At 59.4% G+C, this 17,071-nt stretch overlaps 1 protein-coding gene across 3 annotated transcripts; it reads right to left on the reverse strand.

Annotated features, from left to right (window-relative positions):
• Positions 1–10,460: 10,460 nt before the first annotated feature.
• On the reverse strand, positions 10,461–16,802 carry USH1G (USH1 protein network component sans). 3 transcript variants are annotated; one of them, XM_016132515.2, is made up of 3 exons: positions 16,455–16,802; positions 13,103–14,320; positions 10,461–12,318 (listed from the first exon to the last, which is right to left on the reverse strand). In XM_016132515.2, the coding sequence occupies exons 1-3, from the start codon at positions 16,616–16,618 to the stop codon at positions 12,315–12,317; spliced, it is 1,386 nt and encodes a 461-aa protein (XP_015988001.2). In that variant the 5' UTR covers positions 16,619–16,802; the 3' UTR covers positions 10,461–12,314. The 3 variants fall into 3 exon arrangements, with proteins under 3 accessions (XP_015988001.2, XP_015988003.2, XP_015988002.2); XM_016132517.2 differs by having other exon boundaries at positions 13,103–14,267; positions 16,455–16,800; XM_016132516.2 differs by lacking the exon at positions 10,461–12,318 and having other exon boundaries at positions 13,099–14,320.
• Between the last annotated feature and the right edge of the window lie 269 nt (positions 16,803–17,071).

Consider the following 17,071-nt stretch of genomic DNA (forward strand, 5'->3'; position numbering starts at 1 on the left):
GTCCCCTCTGAGTCCAGTTTTAGCAGCGATGGCCCATGGAGAGTTTGCTCTCCAGCGCAGTAATTTTGGGGGCGAGCGTTGACCATGGACCTTACCACTCAGAACGACTTCCCTCCGCAATTCCACTCCCAGGCGCCCAGGTCTGAACCCCGGACCAAGGCCAAGGCCACAGCAAACTCCTTGCCAAGACTTGGGTCCTACCTAGCCCCTTCCCGTCAGCCCAGGCCCCCACCCAGTGCTGCTGGAGGCCGGCCTGGGTCCTGGGAACGCAAGTCACCACCTCCGAGAATCCTCGCTCCTCCTTCGTTTCTGTTTGACTTTCCCCCTGGTTTTACATGGAAGTCCCTTTAAAAACGAGGTCTGCTGTGGTGCGGGCAGCAGCACTTTCAGCGAGAGACCTTTGATGAGGAGGAAGGAGACCAGGAGGAGTGGGGATGGGGGAGGAGAGAGATGGGGGGAGGGAGGGTCAGGGAAGCTCCGGACTGTGATTCCTTCTGTCTTCCCTGGCGTTTTCTTTCATGAATTCTTACGAGTTTATTCCTCCAATTCTTTATTAAAAGGCAAGGTTTCTTTACCAGGTTGGTATTCTAAGGGGCTTACAATCTAATAGACAAATTCTTCACCTCCCCTGCCCCCAGACACACACACACACACACACACACACACACACCTGGCTCTTTGCAGTTACCATCGACTTTCATCTACTTATTAGGTTTTGTGTATTTCCCACAATTGGCAAGGTTGGCATCATTCCTATTTAATCCATGGAGGCCTGGAGAGATGAAGTGATCTGCCCAACGCCCACCCCCCCCCCCCCAGTTACTAAATGGCAGAACTAGAAATCAAATCCAGGAAGTTTCTTCCAATTACCTTTTGTTTCTATAGTAGATTCTTAAAACAGGGAGAGGGAGGGCCCTTCTCCCTCCCCAACCCACCTTTGAGCCTCTCTCTCTCTCTCTCTCTCTCTTTGACATATTAGAATCTTCGGGGAAGGGCTATGTACAATTTTAAAAAGCATATTCGATATTAATATTCAATATCAGAATATACTGTATAAGGGTAGAATCCCACTGCTTTTATTATATAAACTAGGGAACTTCCTGGTACCCAGAAGTTCCTCTCCAGGACTTGGCTGCCCCCGGACATCTAAGTGATGCTGCAAAGGAGGCAAGTGCTGAGCTTGGAGGAACCAGGAATCCCCATGGGGCGGGGCTGGCTGGCAGCCTCCCTGGAGGGAGGCAGACTTGATTTAGTACAAACTGAAACCAGGAGGAGAAGGAAGGGAACAAGGTATTCCGGATGCTCAAGGCATGGGGCAGGAGTGGAGTTGGGAGACTGTTAGCGAGGGCAGCAGTTGGTGCCGGAAGTGCCACCAACGGGGGACCGAGAAGTCGGGGCTTGCCCTGGCAGACTTGGGGAGCCATGGCAGGCCTCAGAGCCTAGGAGTGACTTGTGTAGTGTGGTGTTTGCAAAGGTTTGTCTGGCACGATGGATTAGCCACTGCACTGCAGGAGACCAGTTTGGAGACGGTTTTGATCCCCTAAACACCACAGGGTGCCAAGGGAGTAGATGGCAGGGGCGGGTAGTATCTTTCTATAGACTAAAATAAACAAACAAACAAATGAACAAGTAAATAAATAAATAAGGAGTGAGATAAGTATCAATGAGAGTTTTAATATTTTCTTCCCATGCCCCAATAGATTGTCGTGCCCACCCCCACTTTGGAAACCACTGGCCCACGGTGTAAGGTGTAAATTGCTCAGCTTGACATCTGAGGGCCTCCGAGTTCTAGCTTCATCTCTGTTTACTCTGCTGCTTGGGTCAGACTGCCTGCACACTGACCTCTGACCCCTGGACAGATGGTGCCCTTGCACACTTTTCTATCCCCACCCCCATCCAAACCCCACCCACCCTCTGGTGCTCTCTTGACACCGGCCACCCCTACCGAGCTTTTCCAATGTTCTGGTGTATCTCACTCGCTCGACCGATTTTACTGAGCAACTACTGTGTGCCAGACGCTCCAGCTCTGCGCCGGGCCCTTCCTCTGATCTCTTCTACCAGCTTGCCTTAGACGTCAGCCGTCACGCAAGGATCCATCCCCCTCTGCGCACAGCAGTCCTGCCGTAGGATTCCGCGTGCTCGGCACGTCTGTGTCATCTGCCTGTGTCAGTCAGGACGCGTTATCCTAGCTGCTGTAACAAACCATCTCGAATGTCTCCGTGGCGAAATGCAGTACGGACTTCTTCCTTGCTCACGGTCTGCTGTGGGTCGGGTGGTGACTCGGGGAGTCAGGCTCCTGCCATCTCGTGATGCCTCCATCTCCAACGCAGGCCACCGCGATGGCCACGGGAGCGAGCAGAAGAGACAACATGGAGAGGCATTAGCTCCAGTTCTGGAGGTGGTTGCTCGTCGCCTCCATCCTCGTCCCACTGGCCGGAACGCCGGCATCTAACCCCAGCCTAACCACGGGCAGATTTGGAATCATAGCCTTCCTGTGTGCCCACAAAGAGGACGTAGCATAAATGACCATATAGCCACCTCTGCTCCATAGCCACTGCACTGTGAGCTTCCTGAAGGCGTCAAACTGGGCACACCCTCATGCCTTCCTGAACCTCCTCCATAACCTCCAATCTGCTCGCCCCCCTACACAAACTTACGCACCCACCACACCCAGCACAGTGCCTTGTATCCATTCAGAGCTCAATATTTACGAGCTGATGGACAGACTAGTACGAGTCAAAACAGGCTCGCTGAAGAAGAAGGGGATGGGGCTTGGCGGAGAGACAGGTCCTTCCTGTTCTTTGGAGAATACCACCACATCCCCGGGCCTCGCGAGTGTGTGGCACGGAGCAGGTGGTCTGTAAACCATGAATGAATAGATGGATTCATGGAAAGATTGGGAAAACAGGCTCAAGAGAATGAGAAGAAATAAAACGTTTTAAAACAAACCATCGGATGGTGGAGAAGACTCCGGTCCTGATTCAGGTGAGCCCTCCCTCCAGGCCCCAGTGGAAGGGGTCCCCATGGACCTACTCAGACAACAAAGGCGTGGGGTGTTGGGTATTAAATAACGCTGAGTTTGGCCTTTCTGAAACCTTTGGAGTTCTCCACCCTGGGGCAGTGGTGAGTCCTCCCCTCTGCCATTCAGATCTTTATTTGCTGGGGTTCATTGGGGTTAATGACTATTGTGGTTGAGGTGGGTGGGAAGGAGCCCAGCCCCGGCCCCAGGGCCTGGAGGGGGATCCCTAGAGTGGAGGCTGGGTTTGGAGACCAGCAGGGCTGGGACTGGGAGGCTGAGGGGTGCTTAGGTGGATTAACAAGGCATCTCCTCCAGCAATGTAACCATTTCCATGCTCTGAGCCTAAGTGGCTGGGTCTTTAACCCCTTCTTGTCTTCCACACATTCATACCACCACCACCCCCCCCCAATCATCAAAGCCCAGTGAGGTCAAGCTCCATGAGGCAAGTGGCTTATTCACGGGGGTGGGGCTGAGTGAGCTGGGGGAGAAGTGGCTCAGAGCTTGGTCAGCTGAGAGTGGGACTGGCATCCAAGACGGGGTGTCTCGGCATCAGCCTCGCCTCCAAGGACCCTCCCCTTGGCCTGCTCCGGCTGCCTGCCGCCTCCATCCTGCCTTCCCGGGCTGCCAGCCATTCCTCAGGGGCGAAGCCAGGTTGGTGATGTCCCAGGGGCAGGTCAGGGAGTGGGAGGGGTGAGGGAAAGGGAGCCAGCTGTGAGCTGGTGGGGACGCTGCCAAGGCTCTGCGGGCTGGCAGCCTGTCCCCATCTTACAGGAGAGGAAACTGAGGCCCGGGCTACTTTTCAAAGTTACATAGCAAGTTAGGTTGTTGAAAATCCAAGACTGGAGCTGTTAGCAACCCAGAGTTCCCACCAGTGAGGTTGTTCGAGGGTCGCCTGACTGTGGAGCTAACCTCCCGAGTCATGTTAGCTCCGCAGGCAGCGTGTAAGTGACTCTGGGGCATGAGGTAGCCTGAAGGGTGTGTGCTGGGCCTGGCGGAGCTGGTGCCAGGGCTGGAAGGGTAGCGGGAACCGTGGTCCTTGCACAGTGTGGAGGCCGAGAACAGTGTCCAGAGGGGCCTCTGCACTCAGACACACCCAGGTTCCCGCCCTGGCTGTGCGACCTCAGGTAAGTCACCTGGCCTCTCTGAGCCTCGGTTTTCTGAGAGGGTGAGGGTGATGGCACTCACCCGACTGGGTCTCTGCAGAGAACGGTAAGATCGTTTCTGTACTATGGGTATTAATGGACCGCCACGGGCAAGTGCTCGCGGCAGATACAGTCATCGCTAATGTTGTAATGTTGCAATTATAACATTATTGTTATGTTGAATATTGACATGACCTAAATCTAACACATGTTGGCATTGATAATAATAGTACAAAACTGGTTTTTTTTTTTTTCCAGCAAGAAAGGGCCTAAACATGCTCTCTGTTTCCCTCTCCTCCTAGCCTATGCTTTCCGTGTGTGTCTGTGTGTGTGCGAGTGTGTATAGGGAGCTGGGGTTCAGGGGCATGATGACTCCTCCTACTTCTGCTCTGCGGTGCTGACCAGGCTGAGCAGAAGGTGTGGGGAGCACGGAGAGGGGAGCCTGGGAACCACCCAGCATGCTGGCCCTCTCTGCCCCCAGCTCAGGATTGCCCAGGCCCGGCTGATGCCCACCGAGCCCTCCCCATCATCTGATTCCTGAACACCAGGGCCCTGGACTGGTCCTCCACTTCCTGGCTGTCGGGGCCTGAGCTGAGAATTTACATAAAGTTATCACTGCCACTGGCCTATGATGTGGGGTATAATTCTCCCCACAGACAGCCGAAACACCAAATGAGCCTTCTCAGCAAGTGGCAGAGCCGTGTGTCTAATCTGGACACCCCAGCCCAGGGAAGGGCCCACCCAGGCCTCTTGTGACCCTGGCTGCCCGGAAAGGTAGATTTGCCTCAGCCTCCTCCTTGCCTTCTGGGCCACTGGTCTCTCCCCTGTTGCCTCCTGAACCCAGGGCTCTGACCTCCAATAAGCTAGTCACCCAGAGAGAGGTTGGAGGAAGCTTGGCGGGAACCCCAGCTCAGGGTGAGGGATGGGGCGAAGGGGCTGGGGTGGCCGGAGCTTCAGCCCTCCAGTCTGAAGAAGCTGGAGCCCTCTAAGTGGATACTGAGCGGGAGGAGGAGTCTAAAGCTGGCCTGCAGACAGAATCATGGAGCGTGCACACACACGCTCACACACACGTATGCTCACACACATGCGCACACCCCCATTCTGGGGAGCCTGGAGGCCCCGAAGCAAAGATAAACGAGCAGAGACTCAGAGACGCACAAGCACACTCAGCTCACAACAAACACAACCTTCTGGGAAAGCTGTGTGTGTCCACTAGGCCACCCCACGCCTGCAGAGACTACCATCAGGTCCTCGCCCACATCACACACACGCGCGCGCGCGCGCATGCACACACACACAGGCACATCTGTGCACACGAGCAGAGAGCAGTGAGGGGCGCCTCTGGAGGCTGAGTGGGAGGGCGGTACACGGGAATTAGGGAAGAAGGGGAGGCAGTGAGCTCGGCCTGTCCCCCATGCCACCTCCCGAGTCCTGCCAGCTGAGCCCCTCACCTGGGGAGCCCCTGAGCCGCCCTTGTGCCAGGTGAGAGCCCAGGGAGGTGGCTCAGTGAACAGGGTGGAGAGAGTTAGGGGCTGCCATGGAAAGACCCGGAGTTTGGGGTTCGAATCCCACGGCCCTGAGCCTTGTGCACCCAGAGGCCTGGAGGAATGACTTGAGGAGCATGAGCCCTGTCTTCCTCCCCTGCGAGGCGAGGCAGTGACGCTGTTCTCGTGCGTGTGGGGTGTGCCGGGCCGGGCATGGAGGAGGCGCGAGGTACGTGTCCTGCGAAGGTGGCCGGCTGCGTGGACCACGCTAGACATCCGGGCTTCTGCACCTCCTAGCAGGTCATTTGCTCCATTGAACCTCGGTTCCCACATCTCTAACCCACAGTTGGTAAACAGCACCTTCCTGCCCTCGCCCACCTGTTCACCTTGTGTGACTTGAAGAGAGGGCTGCGAGGGGCAGTTTGATTCTGTGGGATGGTGACAGCCCCCGTGGGGCAGTGATGGCAGGTGTCAGGGGCCAGAGCTGCTGCTGCCCCCGCCCCATCTCCATCCAGAGAAAGCATCCTCCCCTGCCCACCAGGGCGCCCACCGGCTACTGTCCAGGGCCCTGTGGAGCAGCTCCCCAGGCGTGTGCATATCCAGAGCGGGGAGAGGGTCCTGCAGCCCCCATAACACTTGCCCACACAGACCCACGCAGGCCCGGGCGAGTGAGAATGGAAGTAGGGCCCGTGGCATTTACAGCTTTACGAGGTTTCCTTTCCGGGGTCACCACGCTGGCAGGCCCCGGGGGCCTTTCTCTAAAGACCAGGCATAGGAGGCTCGGAATGTTTCCCCACCTCGGGCTCCAAACCCCTTCGGACTTAGTCATTCAGCAATAAAAACCTGGGGAGGGCTCACTGCCCTCATCCTTGTCAGAGGAAACAGGATGATGAGAGGCAGCCGCTCCCGGAAGCAGCTACGGAGAGTTAGACAGATGAGGAGTCAGGCTCCGCCTGTGCTCTACCGGCTGAGGGGCCCCGGCCGGCTGAGGGGCCCCGGCCGGGCGAGGACCCAGGTCCCCTGGAGGTGCCTCAGTGGCTGCTGAGGTGCGGGATACGGAGTGGGGAAAGGAGGGGGCCTTGGAGGAGAGGCTGGGCGACAGGCTTCCAGCTCAACCTGAGAAAGAGGCAGAGATGGGGCGAGGGACAGGGAGCTCGACCACACGTGGGGAGACAGATTCAGGGAAAGATACTGCTCCTCAACCCACGGCGCTTCTGACGCCAAACATGGAGGTTCCTTCCCCCCACATCAACCACCAATTCTCCAGCTCTCTTGGCACCAACTGGGTGTCCTATAATTTAATTCAGTTCTGACACTGACTGCCCAGAGTGAGGTCCAGCTCCACAGGGCTCGATTCCACAAAAGCATCCTCCCTTTGGATGCAGGGTGCAAGTCCTGGGCCCCCAGGTACCTGCATTTCTGTCTGACTTGGCTACCAATTCAGGGGTTCCCACGACCCACCCCAGACTCCATAATTTACTATAACAGCTCGCAGAGCTCAGAAAAGCACATTATTTCCATTTATAGGTTTATTACAAAGCATATTATCAATGATATATATGCATGAGCAGCCAGGTGGAGAGATACATAAGGTCCAGGAGGGTCTTGAGGTCAGGAGTTTCTGTTCCCATGAAGATGGGGTGAGCAGCCTCCAGCACTGGGATGTGTTCACCAACTCAAAAGCTCTCTGAACCCCATACTTCAGGGATTTTTATGGAAGCCTCATCACTAGTGGTCAATTATTAACTCAGTCTCCAGCCTCTCCTCTCTCCCCTAAGAACGAGGGGGGAGGGTGGGCCTAAAAGTTTCAAGCTTCTAATAATGGCTTGGTCTTTCTGGGGACAGTCCTCAACCAGTAGCCTACCCAGAGTCACCTCATTAGAACGAAAGATGCTCCTATCGCCCAGGAAATGCCAAGGGTTTTAGGAGCTCTGGGTCAGGAGCCAGGAGCAGAGACCAACATATGTATTTCTTCTTCTGTCACCGACACCGGGAAAGAACGAGGCAGAGAGAGATGAGGCAGGAAAAGGAGGAGGCAGGGGAGAGAGACGAGGGCAGCACCCCACTGTTACAGGGAGAAATGGGACAGAGAGAGACCAAGAGGCAAGAAGACTGGGGGAGACAGGCAGACTCCCCGGTGGGGATGAAATGCTCCTGCAGGCCTGCTCCCCCATCTCAGCAGGCTTGAGATGCAAAGTTTTTACCCTCCCAAACCACCCCCCCACACACACCGAAAGGCTTGTGGCCCCATGACCCGACCTGCCCGTGCTCAGCCCAGTCCCCCAAGGCAGGTGAGTGGTGAGCTACGGGTCAGACCATGTGCTTGTGCTGCTGAAGCTGCCTGCATGCCCCCGCCCCACCTGGGGCTGAGTCTGGGACCTGCCCCAGACCCGGTGAAGGAGACCCAAGATCAAAGACAACCCCCACCAAGGAACACAGTGCTTGGGAGCCCCACGGGGCTGTGGTCGGCATGCGGGTTTCACAGTCACAGAAATCGGTCTTTGTGGCCTGGTTCATCTGTCCCTGTGACCCTGGGCAAGTCGAATCACTGCTCTGACCCTCTGTTTTCCCACCCGTAAAATGAGGATAATCATGACAATATAATCCTGTTTTATAGGGTTGTGGTTTTATTTTGAGGGCGAAATGTGTATAAAGTGCTTAACATAAGCGCCTGACACCTTATAAGCTCTCAACAATTGATAGTAAAAACTCGAAAGCTTCCCTCTGAGAAAGGAGGTGGCATAGAGCCCCAGGTCAGGGAGCCCGAGCTTTCCTTAGCTTACTGAGAGCTTAAGAACATGAGAAAACTTCTCTTCCTCTACGATCAAACCCTCACCTGCCTGCCTCTCAGGAGTAGGGAAAAGCCTTTGAGAAACTACAGTTCTGCTAGTGGCGTAAGGGGGACCCTCGCCAGTGGGTCTGTGACTCTCTCTCCAGAAAAAATGTCCAGCTCCTTGGGCATCTCAGGAGCAGCTCTGGCTTTCCCCAGGCGGCCTCCCTGCTGGGTGGTGGCTCACCCTTGGCCAGCTGACCCACCATTCCTTAGCTCCTGGCTGGGCTGTCAATGCCCCCTGCTGGTCTAATGGGGGTGCCTCCTGTGTGGGCCTCAGGAGCTAGGGTGATGGGAGAGGGACTCACCCTCCTATGGGGGTCAGGAAAGCGAGACTGCTCCCTGGGGCTGCCTAGGACTCGCTTGGGCAACTGGGACCGCACAGGCAAGGACGATGCCACAGATCTGTCTCGGGCCCCCGAAAAGCGTGATCTGGTTAACTGATGTGAAATAAATGTTGGGCAGTGTGTTAAGTGCTCTGCGCGCATTATCACTTCACCTGCCTAATGACCCATGGGATTCATACCGTTATTATAATGAATCGTACTTCCTCCTTTACAGATGGGAAAACAGACTCAGAAAGGCTGGATGATTTACCCAAGGCGCCTAGCTAGAAAGGGGTGGATACGGCTTTGCTGCCCAGATCTGGCCGTCTCCTGAGCCCTGCCAACTCCAGTGCAACCCAGGCTTATCTCAGAGAAGGGGACACAGGCATCCTGGGAGGACAGGCGTGCCGCGCTGTCCAGGACTGATTTAACATGGGGACCACAGGCAGCTGGCACCATGCATGGCATCAGGAGGCCTGGTGCTACGTTGCACACCTGGCTGCTCTGAGGCCTTCGGCCCGCCCCTTGCCCCCTGGCCTCAGTTACCTCATCTGCAAAATGAGAAGCTGTGTTTGATGTCCCCTCAGGCTTCCCGAAGCCGCACCTGTGCCTGCGCCCCAGGCGTCCACCCTCCAGCCACGCTGAGCCCTGGAGACTCCCGCGCCACCGTTTCTGGTTAGTTTCTGCCTCCACGCTGAAGCTCGGATCCGCTGTCTTGTGGTCATTGCGAGTCCTCACCCCCATGGCCTTCCCTGGGCCGGCGGCGCAGGCCCTGGCGGGTCTTTCGTGAGGTAGGTGCAGTGACCAGGATGGCCAGTAGGGGTCGCCGGGCGGACGAACCCCGTGGAGCATGGGGCAGACTCTGGAGTCCTGTTGGCCCCCTTGGCAACCTAAGGGTGAGGGAGGGAGACCTGTGTCTGGACTTTCCCCTGGGGAGGCTCAGTTTTCCCGTCTGTAAAGCGGAGTGAGGTGGTCTAGAACCCTCATATGGCTGCTAGACAACCTTGGGGCACTGTCATCTGTGGACCTTAATGCTAGAGAGAGGGGACTGTCTTGAGCTCTCTTTGGCAGAAGCACTTGGCCCAGCATCCTTAGGGAATGGAACGAAATAACTCTGGGCCCTTTCTCAAACTTGACAGAGAAAACAGAGCCTATGTCCGGCAGCTTAAGGAAAAATCTTACCCTTGGGAGAAAGGAAAGTTCTAAATAGGGCTGCCCCAAGAACGGCCTGGGGTGGCTAGGGAAATGGAGACCCCCACTCTGGAAGCCTCCCGGGAGTGGGCCCGGCTTTGAGATCAGGGCTTATGGGGCCCAGGTGATGAGTGGCAGCCTGCTGGGGTGTGGCTTCTGACCCCGTCTGGAGAAGCCCAGGCGGACCCCAGTGGGAAGGGAGAAAGGATCATCCTGTCCTCAGCAGCTGCAGGCCCTGGGAACAAAACTGGAGGCCGGCCCATCCTCTTCACGCAGCTGCTGGGGGCTGTCCAGTCCCAGTTCTTCTGAACCTTCCCTCTCCATCAGCTCCAAATTCTGGGCCCAGAGAGAACAGGTGAAGGCCCAAGGATGAGGGGAGGCCGGGTAAGGGGGCTGCCCAATCATCTATCCCAGGACCCCTCCAAGGAATAGGACCACGTTCTCGTAAGGCACAAAAGGACCCTCTCCCACCCCGCCCCCTTGCTCTCTTGACCCCGCCCCTCGACAATTAAAGAACAAGACACAGGTGTGACAATGATGCAGCATGTACTCTACAAAAGTGATGCTGGGCCTGTGGGAAGGGTGCTTCATACGGTGGTGAGAGCCACGAAGCCCACCCCACCCCAGCACGGGGGTACATAGAGGGGCTGAGGCAGTACCCTGGGAACAGGAGAGAAAGGGCAGCGCCTGGGGCTCTGAGGAAGTCGAGTCGGCACTTGGAGGTGGCCCCAGGCTCAGGCCCAGAGAACAGGGAGAGGACTGGGGGGGGGGGGGGCGGGGCGCTCGGGACAGCAGTGGTGGGCAGCCAAGCCCTGCCTGTGGGACCAGGCAGCACAGACCAGCTCCGTCTGACCCCCAGCTCTGGGCATGAACGTATGCGGAGCCTGTGGCGTTCTTTGGGGGTTCTCTTCTCCCAGCCCAGGCCAAGGGGGCCCAGGAAGGAGCTGGGGGTGTGTGGCAGTGCTCCCACAGAAGCTGCTTCCCAAGCCGCAGGTCAGGGACGGGGGATTCGCTGCTGACAGAGGAGGAAGGGCACATCTGTGTGGGGGTGCGGTACGTGCACACATGTGCGTGCAGGCTCCCGAGTGACTCTCCCACATCTGTGGCCTCAGCCTGACTGCAGAGCTATGAGGACACACGTCTGAGGACCCCCTGGTGCGGGCCCTTCTCCTGGTCTCACCATCATTACAGAGCAGGGCACGTGCTGAGCTCTCGCTTACTTACTATTCATGCAGGACCGTGTAGCTGCCCAGCTGCTTCCACGCAGCCAGTGAAATCCAACAACCGACCCCCAAAGCAGGCACACAGAGACCTGGGGACCTGGGGGTGATCAGCAGCTTAGATTATCCACATCCTCAGGCTGCTCCAGGGTCCTATTATAGGACTTGCCCATCCTAGGCTGAATACCTTGCCACGCTCAGTCTCCACCCTGTCTCAGGCCTGGAAGACTCTGCGGCAATCGGCAGATGCCTTTCTCCAGCTCGGAGCACGCCCGCTGGGCCTAGGGGCCCCAATACTGCAGCCAGGTGCTCCTCTAGCACCTGCGTCTATTGCCCTGACCCTCTGGAGTCCCAGGGTGGGGGTGGGGGTGCAGCAGGCTACACATCCAAGGAGAGGGAGGTTGGCAGAGGGCAGGATGGGGAGGGCGGAGTCAGGCTGGGCTCCACCCCAGGGTGAGCTGGGAAGTTGCCCCCCCAACAATCGCTGCAGCCTGGCACTCCAACTCCCCAGCATGGCCAGTGGGAGAAGGAGAAGGAGGCTGGCCGTACTAGGGGCAGGGGTGGGGACGAAAGTCACGGCATTTGGCTGAAGAGTCTAGCTGGGACCTCCTCTCTGGGGGTGCATGGGGGGAGGGGAGGCAGCCCAAACTCTTCCCTTCACAAAAATGTAGGAAGTGAGAAAGTCTCCAGCCTGAGCACAATGATGGGCCCCTCAGAGCAGGGGTGGGAGGAGACACCCCCCTGGGACAGGCCTCGCCCACCCCTAACACACACACTCCCGCCCGGCTCTGATGGGCACGTGGTCTCGTCCCTGAGGCCCCAGTGGCCTCTGTCTTTCCTCTGGCCTCCAGCAAATCCACATGTCCTTTAGGGCCACTCAGATGGGGGTGGCTCAAGGGCTCTGGGACCTTTCTGGGTGCCTCCAGGCCACACCATCTGCTGTGGAGTGTGGGAAGGCTTTCAAGGGAGACCTCCCGCATGGTCCTTGGCCCTAGGGAGAGGCCCAGAGGGCTGCAGGTCTGGCAACTGTGAGGACCTCACGGCCCCACCAGGGCTTGTGGCAACTTGCAATTCGTTTTGGTCTGAGGAGAGAAGCCCCCTGTTATCTGCAGAGAAAGAGACAGAAACAGACCTCAGATAAGGGCCTTCAAGACCAGCCATTTTGACAACTTACCTTCTCCAGGGAGGCTGATGGTCAGGGATGGGGTGCCCTCCCCATCCCCCAAACTCTAAACCAGATTGCCTCCCCACCTACCCCTCCCCCCTTGCTCAGACATTTAGGGTAAAGGTCACAGATACCAAAAGGGCTTACGGGTTGCCATGAGGGAGGGGTCAGGGCCTGTGTGGCAATAGCCTCGAGCTCCCCATGATGGTTTTTTGAACATGATAACTCAGCTCTCCCAGGGGAGTCACCTCATCCTTAGGCTTTAGAGCCACACACACACGAGGGATGGAGCCCGGCTCTGCACTGTGCGGTAGCAGCCCCCCGTGAGCCTCCACTTGCTTGCCTGGATAATGGGGGTGATGTGGCCCCTGTGCGTGGGAGCTGGGGAGGGTTAAATGGGAGGCCACGTGCAAGCGCACCTCCAGCGGCTGCGACCACTACAACCACTGTGTCTCAGCCAGACTTAGACACCCGTTTTTCCACATTTCGGTATGTCCAAAATCAAGGTGCATTTTACATTCGCTGTGATAAGAACATCCCAGGGCAGCATTAAACGGGCAGCTTCTTTTTCTGGCCTGGGGTAAAGAACATTAGTGGGGCCTCTTGTAATCGGTGGCGAGTTCGACTTTATGAAACACGGTAGGATCCCCCTCCGTCCTGGAAAGGCGGATCCTCCCACCTTCTAAGCTCCTGTCCCCCCATCCCCCCAGGGCTAAGGCACTCACAGCTCTGTGTCCTCCAGGGCAGGCGGGCGCTCCAGCGCCTGCCTCCGCCTCCGGACAGCCCCCATGATCTTCTTTCGGGGTCCCAGGGGGACGCTGATACTGCGGAGGTCGAGGTCGGAGCACAGCATCAACGCCTCCAGGTCGATCTTCTCCTGCCGCAGGAGGGAGGTGAAGTCCTCCATGTGCAGGGAGGCCAGGAAGGTCTCCAGCGGGCTCGTCTCAGGCTCCAGGTCCTCATCCAGGCCCAAGTCCAGCTCGTCCCAGGGCAGCTCCTCCCCGCAGCTGCGGTCCTGCAGGCTGTTGGCACTGCCCAGGCTGTCATCGTCCAGGCTGGGGGGGCTCTGCAGCCGGCCCCGCGGCGTGCCCGCGCCGTCCAGCGCCGCGTCTTCGCGGCCCAGCCCGTGCAGCCCGCTGCTCAGGTAGTTCCGGCGGAACACCATGGTGCCCAGGCCCGGGCGCGTAAACAGGGAGTCGTGGCCTGAGTCGGTGCTGACCTCCGAGTGGGCGGGCTCAGCCGCCAGTGTGGCACGAGAGACGCTGTCCTCGTCGGAGAGGAACATGTCCCGGAGTGGGGAGCGGCCCCACTCCTTGGGGTTGGCGTAGGTGCCTTGGCGCACGAACATCACGTCGCTGCCCAGCTGCAGGCCCGAGAGCGAGCGCACGCTCTTGCGGCCGTCCTCGGAGATCTTGAAGGTGCCCTCGCCGCCCTGTTTGCGCCGCTCCAGCTTCCGCTGGATCTTCGTCTTGCCCCTGTTGGTGCCGTGCAGCGTGGCCTGTGAGTAGGGCAGGTGGCTGCCCAGGGCCAGGTGCTGCAGCCGGCGGCTCAGGGTGCTGGACGTGAGGCTGGAGAAGCTGAGCGTGTCGGAGCGCTCGGCCAGCTCGCGCCGGTAGCGCCGCTCCATGCGCTCGTGGTGCTTGCGCTGCATCTTGGCGCAGTCGCGGATGCGCCGCTCCGCCTCGCGGAAGGCCTTGTCCTTCAGCTTGCCCACCAGCTTGGGGTTGAGGCTGCTCTGCTTGGCCGCGATGGAGTCCAGGTAGCGCACGCACTCCATGTGGCCCTTCATGGCGGCCATGTCCAGCGGCGTGTGGTAGTCGTTGTCCAGGCACCAGATGTTGGCCCCGAAGGACACCAGGAAGGAGAGGCAGTGCAGGTGGCCATTGGAAGCTGCCAGGTGCAGGGGCGTGTTGCCCCAGATGTCACACTTATCAGGGTCACCTCTGCGAGGAGGACACATGGAGAGGGTTGATGAGCCATCATCAGCTCTGCAGGTGGGGAGAGCTCTTAGCCTGGTTGTGGCACACCAGAGGGGCTGAGGACCTGAGATCTCTCCTCTGACCCCTGGGGACACGCAGCCCTGAGCCCCCAGAAGGACGGAGTGAGCCTGGACAGGCAGTGGGGTGGGGCGACAGAGAAGGCGGGGCCAGGGCGGGGCCTTCCCCACGAGAACTGAGGGCTGGGAATCTCAGGGGATAAATATTTGATGCCCAGAGAGAAAGGAGTGAATTATTCATGGAGCCCAGTGGGGAGCTGGCCCAGAGAGGTGGTGGGCCAGGGCCGAGCCTGGGTCTATGTTGGCATGGTAGTGAGCGTGAATGCGTGTGCAGGAGTGACGGTGAAAGAGGAAGAGAGGGTGGTGTGCGCGGGGCTTGAGCCCTGGGTGAGTGCTGGAGGGTGCGTGCCTGCGTGGTGACAGGCATGGCTACGTCTGCAGGGAGCAGGGCCAGGCCTGGCAAGCCTGCGTGTGAGAGCAGGTGTCGGGTCTTGGCCTGGGCCAGGAGGGGAGCGTGGGGGCAGCCAGGACTAGAGGGGAGGAGGAGAGAAGTCTGCCACCTGGGCCCAGTACCCCTCCCCTCCCCCGGCTGCCCCTCCTTTGGGGGCCCTGTGAGGCAAGCTGCCCTGGGCCGCTGTCCAGGGGACCCAGCCAGCCCCCCAACACCCTCCATGACAGACTGCACTCCCCTCAGGCATGCTCCCGCTGGCTCCTCCAACCTCTGCCCGCCCTCAGTGGCCTAGCTCAGCTCCTCTGCCTCAAGCTAATGAGGCCACAAGGCCACCCCGCTGCGCTGGAGAAAGAATCACGCCTTTGTCATTACAGCTCCCTGAACAACCCCCTCCTCACTTCCTCTACTAGTCACCCAGGTCCTGAGGGACAATGTGGGGAGGTGCAGCCTGGCTTCGGATCCACGCCCCATCAGATACCAGCTCTCACCATCTTTGGGAGTTGTGAGGGTTGCTGAACCAAGGGGGCGCCCTCTTCCGCTCCCATGAGTCTCCCTGAGAGAGTGGGGACAGGAGTGCAGGGTCACTTCGTGCCCTCTTAGTGTGGGGAGGGGCCAGTCTTGGCCTCTTGGAACAGGGCTCAGCCTCCTAGCCTTAGGGGCTGCTCCCACTTGCTGCTGGTCCCCGGGAACAGCCATAGAGAGAGGGCGGGGGCGGTGCTCCCCCATCCGCCACACGCTCAGGCCACAGGCCAGCACCTGGCACCAGGACCAGGTGGACCCCCGCCCCTCCACCGCGACCTCCCGGGACCTGAGACACACCTGTGGAGCCTCCGGGGGCATCTCTCTCACTCCTTTTCTCTGCCCGGGCCTCCCCGGTGTCCAGTTCAACCTGACTTTTCTTTATGAAACTGCTAGTGGGCGGGGAAGTTGTCCACTGTGTCCTTCACCCCAGGGAGCCCCCGTCAGTGGCCCTGGACCCTGCCACTTTGCTTCTCTGGCCCAGCACCTGGACTCTAGCCCACCCTTCCCCCAGAGGAAGGGAGGAGGAGGGAGCGGTTGGGAGGGGGAGGGCACAGATGGAGTCTTAGGGGGGCTGAACCCAGTGACATTGGGTACTGCGGACAGTGCCCATAAATCCCAGCCACAGGCAGGGAGGGAGCATGTGAGCCCGGCCTGCGGGTGTGGGCGCTGCGGGGAGGGCCCTTCGGTTCCCAGGCCTGGCCAGGCAGTGGGGGGGGGGGCGTCCCTTCATAGCCCCTCCCTGACCCGCCTGAGGCTTCTGCACTTTGTCTCCCATTCTCACTATGCCCCTCACTCTTGGTTCCAGGTGCCACCCACCCAGGACACCTCTCCCACTTCCCCTCACTCTGCAGCCTCTCCCACAATTATGAACCCCCAAATCCTAGTCCTCCTCTCCCGGCCCTATGTCCAGGTCACCAGAGTCACACCTTCAGCTTCTATGTCTCTCTTCCCTCCCACGACTGCCAGACCCCAAGTTCCCACCTTAGGGTCCGTCGTTGCGGAAGGGAGCGGCTCGGAAGAGAGGGTGCCCGGAGTCTGGGGGAGGGTCTCAGGGGCCTGGAGCTGTGCTGAGACTCCCCTCCCAGCGGGGCTGGGGGTGGGTACTCACCCCCGGCTCACGATGAGGCGCAGCGACTCCAAGTTGCCGTGGTAGGCGGCCCAGAGGGTGGGGGTCATGCCATCCTCGTCGGGGGCGTTCAGCTCCTTCCGGGTGGCCTCCTTGAGGAGTTCCAGGTAGCCGTCCCGGGCCGCCCGGTGATACTGGTCGTTCATGGCGTCCCACTCGGACGCGGCGGGCCGGGGCCACGGGGAAGGACCCCCCGCGCGGGAGGGCGGAGGGGTTAGGACCGAGGCATGGGGTTGGGGGAGGGGGCCGGGCAGGAGCCGGGGCCGCCAGCCCCGGCTGCCGCAGACGGAGGGTGCGGAGCGCCAGAGCCGCCGCTACTCCGACATCTGAGCCGCCGGCCGCGCGGGAGGGGGAGGATCCCCTGCGGCCCCGGGAGCCGCCCCGGGGCTGCCCCTGGGTCCTAAACACCCGGCTCCCGAGAGCAGAGGGGCCCTCCCTCCCAAAGTGCCCACCCCAGCGCTCCGCCCCGCGAGGACCAGTCTAGGGACAGTCCGAGGTCTGTCCTCACTAAAGCCCCGACGCCGCGGCTCCCGATGTCCCCGCCCGTCAAGGGAACGGGCCGAGGGCTGGGGAGCGGCGTCTGAGCTCAGTCCCGACCC

Source organism: Rousettus aegyptiacus, unplaced genomic scaffold, assembly GCF_014176215.1.
Source record: "Rousettus aegyptiacus isolate mRouAeg1 unplaced genomic scaffold, mRouAeg1.p scaffold_m13_p_6, whole genome shotgun sequence".
Classification (NCBI taxonomy): Eukaryota; Metazoa; Chordata; class Mammalia; order Chiroptera; family Pteropodidae; genus Rousettus; species Rousettus aegyptiacus.

Bases quoted from the DNA above. Each gene is read 5' to 3' on its own strand.
- USH1G (XM_016132515.2), bottom strand. From the start codon at position 16,618: ATGAACGACCAGTATCACCGGGCGGCCCGGGACGGCTACCTGGAACTC. The intron at 14,321-16,454 runs GTGAGTACCCAC...TCCTCCTCGCAG, and splicing joins CGCCTCATCGTGAGCCGGGG to AGGTGACCCTGATAAGTGTG.